The sequence below is a fragment of the Panthera leo genome, chromosome D4 (assembly GCF_018350215.1).
Source record: "Panthera leo isolate Ple1 chromosome D4, P.leo_Ple1_pat1.1, whole genome shotgun sequence".
NCBI lineage: Eukaryota > Metazoa > Chordata > Mammalia > Carnivora > Felidae > Panthera > Panthera leo.
The window spans coordinates 62429407-62438663 of NC_056691.1; the positions used below are offsets into that span (position 1 = coordinate 62429407).

Below are 9257 nucleotides of genomic sequence, written 5' to 3' on the forward strand. Positions count from 1 at the left end.
CTTGATAAGCACAGTCTCGGACCACTGTTCCTATAGTTCACAGTTCTAGAAACTACATGACGAAACCCTTTATCATTGCTTCTGGAGGGAACACTGGTTTTGACTTGTGGGTTTTGAAAAGTCAGGTGTGGCAAGAGTACCCATAGACAAAGCAGGCCAAAGCAGACACTGTTTCCGCTACATCCTGTGATGGGGGACCTGTCATTTGGAATAGGATTGATACACTCTCTGCCTGTAAAATCTTTGAACGTATGTTTTCTGCTACTGTTTTTCAGAATCATTTGCTGTTTCAAATAGAGAACTGTGCGATGATGAGAAAGAGTTCATACATTTTCCTGTGTGTGAGGGGACCTCTCAACCTGAACCCTCGTGTTCAGCTGTCAGAATAACAGCCAATAAACACTACAGGAGCAAAACCTCTCAGGAAGGTGCTTTAAAAAAGATGCATGAGGAAGAACACCATCAACAAATGTCCATCTTACAGCTGCAGCTGATACAGATGAATGAGGTGCATGTGGCCAAAATCCAGCAGATAGAGCGGGAGTGTGAGATGGCAGAGGAGGAACACAGGATAAAAATGGAAGTTCTCAATAAAAAGAAGATGTATTGGGAAAGGAAGCTACAAACTTTCACCAAGGAGTGGCCTGTCTCCTCATTTAACCGGCCCTTTCCCAATTCACCCTAAGACTGTGGGGGCGGCTCCCTTGTAACCAATCTGTGTCGGCAAAGAAAGCCTGGAACATGAACTTGCGGTCAGTAACTTGTAACAGAGCTACAACTAGGAAAATTAGAGCGGTAGTAGTCACGTATTTAAGAATACATTCAGGTAAACTGCTGCACCCCATGTACCCCTTCAGTGGCAAAGAAGCTGATCCAGTCTCCTGAAAACTATCACTATGAGTGCTATGATTCTGAATGTAATGTCTCTTAATTAGAATTCATACAAGAACCACGTGTGAGTGTTGTTGTTGTATTTTTTTAATCAGAGGCAAGTGTGACTATAAAGGAGTATGGCTGATTTTTTTTTTTTTTTTTAATAGCGGAACTTTTCTATCCAAGTGAACGCGTTCCCGTTGAAAGTGGCTGAAAGTCCCTGGAGGCCACATGTTTCTCCAGGGGTGATGCTATTGCTCAGAACTCGCTGGAGGTCTTTAGGGAAACCTCCATGAGAGCCTTTTTCCTTCCCCCCACCCCCAGTGTCATTCTTTGAGTGGCTTTTCTGATTTTAAACACCCAACATTTGGAAGGATATTTTCTCATGTGGCTCATGCACTGCCTTTGAAGGCCTTTCCCCAAAGAGGGGTTCCAAATAATGGCTCCAAAAGCAGTAGCTCTGTTGGAACTAAGGATGTAACTGCTTTGAGGGACAAATGTTCATTTAGATTTCTATAACCTATCATGTTTGTTTTATTAAAAGATAAGACTTGCAATTTTATAGTCACACTGTGTATGTTTTTTAAAGGTGCTGCCAACCCCACTGTGCTCATTTTTGCTTTCCCTCTGTAGTTTCCTCCCAACTTTGTGCTACTGAGTTAATGGGTGCCCTGTTTTTAATCATCGGCCACCTAGGGAAAGGCCCTTCCCTCACCATGCTCATGGTGCTAGCTATTAGTAATGCTGTGGAGTTTGCATCACACGGTTAGCATTGGCTTTTTAAGAACCTGTTACCAGCATATTTGGAACTATGGATTGGTAAATGGATATTTTGATTTAGTTGTGAGATAGCTTCTCCTGTAGCCTAGTGTTAAAACCAGTTCTGGGATGTTGGGCACAGCAGTAGCTGGAACAAGAAAAGTGACACGTGTCAAGGCAGGTCAGCAATTTCTGAGCATGAAATTTCAAGGCCACGTGCTGGGGAAAGAAAAGTATGTGTGGCAGAGGCTATGTAGGGGGGTGTAGGGTGAGAAGCCACGGCCTGAATTCTGATCTTGGCTCTGCCTCAAAGTGCTGTGTGACCTGGGGTACCTCCTTTTAATCAGTGCCTGTAATAAAGTAAGGCATTGGTTTAGATAATGTTTAGAATCTTCTGCAACTCCTTGACTGTGGTGTGGTCTGCATAGTCTTGAATGGGTACTGCTAAACATCCGAATTGTCCAGAAGGTATGGGTCATTAGGGAACAATTGATTACTGCTTTGGCTAAGCTTCCCGCCTTCCTAAGTTTTGAATTTGGGTCCTGGGGACTATAAGTTGAGTAAGATAAACATATACTTGTTATTTAATTTACGCACTACATAAAACTTAAATGGATATCAATTTATACTCTGATCTTATTTTAAATATCTTAGAAGCACTGGTTATTTGAAGGAAAGCTATAAAGACTAGATTTGAAAGAAAGGATCCTTTTGTAAGGATTTGTATTCTTAATTTCATGTTTACAAAATGGACCCTTTAGAGAAGACACATCTAGGTAACGTCCCAAGCTTAAATGGTTTATGGAAGACAGAACTTGACATTCTCCATGCCCTCCTACCCGCTCAGGATTAGGGCAGGGAATGGCAGGCCCTCAACACAGATGTGAACAGAGTGAAGTTTCCCTTTGTTTCACCTACTGATCCATCTGGAAATCTTGTTAATATGCAGCTTCTGGAGTGGGGCCTGAGATTTTGCATTTCTTACAAGCTCCCCAGTTTTGCCAGTTCTGCTTGTCTGGTCCCCACACTTCGGCGTAGCAAGGTTTTTTAGAGGACTTTGTGAAGTTTTTACTTATCATCCTCCCCAGACTCTCCCAAATTGGGTTAGGTACACTTTGTGTATAGCAGTGTGCTGGACATTATCCTCTCTCAGAATTTATCACTGAAGCACACAAACAGCAATGCAGAACAACACAAAACATGCTCACACACATAATGAAATTATAAAAACAGAATGAATTCCTAACCAAATAAAGGATAATTAAACCGAAGCCTAAAGTACCGTGCTCTACTGTTAACGGTATTTATGAGTTTATAACGGTAGTTTTCAACCTTGGCTATGCATAAAAATAGTATTTTATAAATAATTAGTCCCACCTGGTCCCAATCCCAGAGTATTCTGGTTCAGTTGACTTGGGTTGGGGCCTTGTCCTCTACATTTTTCAGAAGGTTTATTGGAGGTTATGATACATCACTGGGATTGAGAACCAGTGGTGTAGAGTTCACAGTTATGTCTCATTTGATCCTTAATCCTGTGAGGTCATGCAGAAGTCAGGAAATGATGCTCAGAGAAGAATCATCTGGTACCAGACCAGTGGCTGGTAGATGGCAAAGCAGAACTTCAGTCCTAGGTCTCTCGACTCCAAAACAGATAGTCCCACCTGCCTGCCCCTATCCCATCCCTCAAAGTTATATCATGGATTTGTTTTATCCTGAGAGTCAGATCACACCTGCAGTGTACTTTGGTGTCTTCATTCATGGGCAGGTATATGTTCATTTCACCATTGAGCAGTTCCTTACTGAGGTGGATATGCAATAACCAATTCTTGGTAGGTGCTGTAGGGAATAGACAAATTTTAAGACAGTTCACTATCCCCCACCCTGCCAAATCGTGGACACACCCAGTCGGGGAGGTAAGACTTACACGCAGTTGTCATGTACTCCATTAGTGCATGTCTTCAAGTACATTTGTAGCTCAGAGGAAATGCCACCTCCTCCGGTAAGGAAGACCTCTTGGGAGAGGTGGTATCTGAGCTGAGTCTTTAGAGTTGGCATTTGGACAGGTGGAGGTTCAGAAAGAAGAGAACCTTTGCTAGATGCAACAGATGCAATCTGTTGAAGATTCAAGATGATGAGACACACAACTGGGAGGCAGTGAGAACATGGTGAATTTCCAAATTGGGCAGCAGCATGAACGCTGTGCTCCAGGAGGAAGATGAGAAGGTGCAACTGAGTTTAGGGAAGACTGGAGTGCAGGAGATGAGGTAGGAGGGTCTTGCCCTGGTCAGGATGAGATGATAGGATCTAGAGGAGGCTGTCGTCAGACAGGGAGACCAATGTGAAGGGCACTGCAGAGGTGGAATCAGTCAGGCTTGGCAGTTGATTGCTCTTGTTGGAGAGGAGGGGTGAGGTGTTAAAGCTATGTGCCAGAAAGAACCATGCTGCCGATTGAAATGAAGAAAGGATGCATTTCTGGCTCTGACCCAACCTAGGAGGTGCCGAGAGATGAACTAACATTGTTGCCTCCATGCAGCCTCGAACATGGGATGGGAGGGAGCACCTCTACCCATCTCTGCCGTGGCTGGCCTCTCTTTGCTCTGACTTCTTCTTCCACCTGTCCCTCCGATGACACTTTAGCCCGGGGTCTTCGTCAGCCCCCTCATTTGGTGCTGCCTCAGCCACCAGTACCTCCAGTGCAGGTGGTGGTGCATGTCACCATCACTTACAATGGCTTTGCCCTAGAAAGATCAGAAAAGGTCCTTTCTTTAGTGTCCCACGTTGTATAAAGGGGCATTGGCCGAGAGGGGCTGTTCATGCCCATGTATGCCTATTACAGCCCCTTTATAAAAGTCAAACATGGAATTCTACCCTACTCATCAAAGTTTTAGGGAACGTTTTAGGAATTTTGCAGAGAGAATCTTGAAAGGCATTGACTTTGTTGTTGTTGTTTTGTAGTTGTTGTTGTTGGAAGAAAGAGACTAGAAGAAGAGGCAGCATGGTGGGAGAGTGCATTTGAGTTGTCAACAGCCTCTGCAGTGTCAGGTCAATTACATCAGCACTTGGTTTGGACCAGGGGAAAGGAATGGCTCTGCCTCCTGGGAATGTCAGAAGGACCTGATAATTATATTTGGCAAAGCCACGAGGAATGGCTCTGTAATGTCATTGTGAAGAATTACCCTTTTAATAGCATTTCTGGATGTCTGAGCTTTTCACATGGAGTGACACTTCTTTTCTGCTCTGGCTTTCTTCGTTGGGCTGCCTCCCATGGCTCCTCCTGTTCTTCCTCGCCCTTGCTTGATACCAGTTCGTGTTTTCTGTCTTCCACCTTCCCAGCCCTGTTCCTCCAGCCCCTCCTCCTGTACCCACCATAGCTCCTACTCTCCCCTGTTTTAGAGGTGGAGTCATGTGAGAATGTGTGTGAGGGAAATACTGGCCAAAGGGCAGCACATTCAACATCTGGTGTCAACAAGGAGAAGCGTAGCCTTAGACTAGCCAAACTGAGGACAACCTGCTTCCATGCTGCATCTGCTACTTTTGTGTTGGTGGGACTCAGAAGTCGTGGGGCAAGATCACCAGTAATCCGTGACTGCAACAAATTATTTTCCTAATCGTGCCATATATTATGCCCTTCAACACAATTTACTAATCTTTGCCTCCGTTTCTCCATCTGTGAAAGTGGTGTAATACTTATCTACCTCCCTTAAATGTTGTGAAGATTAGTCTATGTTAGTAAAGCACTTTTGAAATAAAGAGTGATGTAAAGCATTTTAACATTATTGTTGTCATTGTGGAATGGATGCCCTCCCGTAGAGAAACTCCTTTATAGGGGAAGTACCCAGGTGCACTATGGTTCAGGAACACCCAGTGTAGAAAACTTACATAAAGTTACAAGAGTGAGATTATTTTCTTTGTGAAAAATTTCAACATGACATTTCCTAAAACAGCCCTTTGGTGCATTTAGAATGAGGTTCAATTTATAGAAGGGTGATTTAAGTAAATTTTTTAAAGAACATACCTATTGAACCTTCATAACCCACTGTAACTGTCAGGATTGCAAGCTGACTGTTACCCCAACAGTGCAGTTTATCATCATTAGGTGGAAAACTTATATTCCTACATTATCCAGATACCCAGATTCTGTGTGAGGGTTCCCTCACTGTTGCCACTCATTGGAATGGACAGAATGGTGATCCACTACTTCTGAATGAGAGGATCAGAAGCTCTAGTTCTGCTTGCAAGATGCCTTGACAGCACTGCCACTGTGTGTGTGTGCACACACGCGCATGTGTGTGTAAGATTAACCTGTACCTTTAGTAAAGGGCTCAGGGCGGGAGGTTCTCCATCCATAAATATGGGCTTCCTTCTCCTGGTGAGTGCCAAGAGATTTAATTGGGTTCTGTTCTGAGTTTTCTTTTTGTGGGTTTATTGAGGTGGGGGGGAGATTCCAAACCCTGTTACTTAAGAGATAGGTTACTTTTGATAAAAAGAATGCTTGTTAATAGAGAAAGTACTGTAAGTAGCAGAAGTCAGTAGAAGTAGAAGGTGTCAGGTTTTGTCCCATTCTTCTGGTTCAGCTTCCAGAGTAACCAAGAAGGAAGCTCAGTGGTTGTTGCTCTGCTGGTGAAATATATACGGATCTAGATTCTTATCCTTGAGTATTTTGTTTGTTTGTTTGTTTAAGTTTCTTTATTTTGAGAAAGAGAAAGAAAGCACAAGCACTTGTGTGGAAAAGGGGCAGAGAGGGAGAGAGAGAACACCAATGACATGGGGTTCGAACTCACGAATCGTGAGAACATGTCCTGAACTGAAATCAAGAGTCACCAAGCCACCCAGGCACTCTTAATTTTTTTTAACATTTATTTATTTTTGAGAGAGAACAGCATGAGCAGGGGATGGGCAGAGAGAAAGGGAGACACAGAATCTGAAGCAGGCTCCAGGCTCTGAGCTGTCAGTACAGAGCCTGAGGTGAGGCTCGAACCCATGAACCCCAAGATCATGACCTGAGCTGAAGTCGGACATTCAACCAATTGAGCCACCCAGGTGCCCCTCTTATACTTGAATCTCGAAGAGTGTCTTTGGATGAGCTAGTATTAGATCTTCTGTAGGATTGGAGGGTGGTTACTTCACACTTAACCACTGAGAAGTCTAGGGAGTAGCAGGGCAGAAGCTATTCAGGGGAAGCTCTTCTCAGTGTGCTAGCAGAAGTACAAGAGGACAAGCCCAACTGTAGAAGCATTTTTATTTCAAATTTTGGTGTTAAATCTGCTAATATTTCCTTGGCCAGAGCAAGTCATATGGCTGGGCGCAAAGTCAAGCAGAGGGAAGTAGAATCCTCCTAAGAAGGTGAAGTGAAGAGGTGAATATTTTGAACAATAATTTAATCTACCACAGTATCACAAGTGGGAAGGGAACCAGTGGAATACCAGACTTGAGACCATATAATAAAGAACAGAGAATCTAGGAGGAAATGCTTCCCTGTTTTTCATCTTCTACTGAGGCACTCCTTCCTTACTTCTTTCACTCCTCTTTCTCCTGGAGGAGAGCTTTTAAAGTAGTAATGATAATAGATAATAGGGATGTTGGATTAAATGAGTAATTGTATTTAGTTCTATGCATTTAGAACAGAGCCTGGCACATAATAAACACTAAGTTTTAGCCATTTTTTTCTCTCAAGTTTATATGGCTTCTAAATGGGGCCAGACAGATTTAAACCCAAGTGGCCTGGCTCTGGAGCTTATGCTTTTAAGAATCATAATACACATGAGGCACCTGGCTGGCTTAGTCAGTAAAGCATGCGACTCTTGATCTCAGGGTTGTGAGTTTGAGTCCCACATTGAGTGCAGAGATTACTTAAAAACAAAAAACAAAGACAAGCAAACAGACAAAAAAAGGATCATAATACACCGCCTTGCTATTCAGAGCCCTAGTTCAAATCTTAGTTTTGCAAAGAACATGACCTTCTGAATATTAGACCATCATCTGTATAATATCTATTTCCCAAGATTGCTTTAATGAGACTACAAATATGGAAGAGCCATATAAACTATAAAAAAGAGTCCCTAAAACTCTCTTCTGATATTCTGTGTTACAAGAGAATCCAGGACTTTCTTCTAACGTCACAAAACTTCATCTTAATCTCTCCTTCCAGCCTCCCCACTCTGACACTTCCTGAGTACATTCATCAGTCTCTCCATTTCAGAGCCTGGCTCTGTGAAATTACTTCCATTGATCCTTCTACCAGGAGTGCTGTCGGCCTCTCCATAACCCCTTCCCATCACCTATGCTGCTGAAGTGTCACCCATTCTTCAAAGTCAAGTGACACCAGGACACACTCCTGGAACCTGGGCTCTGGTCCCAGGTTTGCTAGTAGCTCATCATGTGAGTGAGGGCAAGTTACTAGGTCTTTCTTGATATTAATTTCCTTATTTGTAAAATAAGGCTGTTGGAGGAGAGAATCTCTAAATTCCCTTCCCCTGTTCTAATTAGTCTCATTCTCAAGGTAAACTAATCTTTTCAATTTACTGCATGTAACCCAAGTTTTCAATTTAGCATCTCTTTAAAAGATTATGTGCACATAAATGGAATTCAAATACTGCATCCAAGTGGATCAGCCCCAAGGTTGAAAGCTCCACTTGTAAAAGTTATTGATGTTAGGATAATGACTGTACTTGAATTGTTTCTAAAGCAATCTAAGTACAGTCAGTGCAAGAACTTCTATATAATGGGCACAAAAGGGTTGCTGCTTCCCAAAATGTAATTTTCCCAACAAAATGCAACTGGGTACTCTTTCCTTTAGCTATTTCAAACTGGCCAATGCTATAGATTATAGAATAGTTTTATTTTACAAATTGCCCTGTTCTAAGGCAATAATATGTACATTTTTATATATGCTTTGAAATTCTTATCAGTTGGTTTCAGTAGATGACATCTGTTGTAAAATCAGCGCTGTCTGAAATCTACTTAGAATGAAAGGAAGGGAGTTAGCATTTATTGAACATCTTCTGTGGGTTCTAGGCATGTATGTGTATCATTTAATTCTTTTTTTAAATCTCGTTTAATGCTTAAAATACTCTGCAGGAGTAGGTAATATCACCTATATTTTAAAGATAATGAAATGGAAGATTAGAGAGGTTAAGTGACTTGTTCAGTATCACATATCTGAACTGTATGCTTAAAAAATTGTTAAAATGGTAAATTTTGTGTCACTATAAGAAAAAAAAATCACATACCTGGTAAATAGCTTAACTAGATTTAGATACCAACTCAGTTTGCTTTGATTGTCCGTTTACAGCATGTGAGAAGATAAGCAACTTTGGTTATGTTTATCGAATATCTTCCACCACTGAGGAGCCAGAAACAAAGAGAAGCCGAAAGAAGAGCTAAATGAGGTTAAGGGTGTCAGCAACAGCAAAGCTAGTAGCTCAATTCTGTCTGACAACAAGCGGAGAATCAGGACCAAGACGAAGAAGAGAGGTCACCGATCAGTTTTGCCATGTAGATCAGTGTTTCTCAAACATTAGTGTGCATGGGAGTCACCTGAGCATCTTGTTGAAATTGCAGATTCTGGTCCAGTAAATCTGGGGTGGAGCCAGATTTTGCATTCCTAACAAGCTCCCAAGGTGCTG

At 42.3% G+C, this 9257-nt stretch overlaps 1 protein-coding gene across 6 annotated transcripts in view; it reads left to right on the forward strand.

Moving 5' to 3' along the window:
* Nucleotides 1-9257, forward strand: part of TMEFF1 (transmembrane protein with EGF like and two follistatin like domains 1) — a 166289-nt gene that overhangs the window by 57411 nt on the left and 99621 nt on the right. For all 6 annotated transcript variants that reach the window (XM_042912849.1, XM_042912848.1, XM_042912844.1 and 3 more), the window contains one exon: nucleotides 276-5403. In XM_042912849.1, coding sequence (XP_042768783.1) covers nucleotides 276-685 — 410 coding nt within the window. In that variant the 3' untranslated portion in view covers nucleotides 686-5403. Of the gene's footprint in view, nucleotides 1-275 lie in introns of those variants that run through there.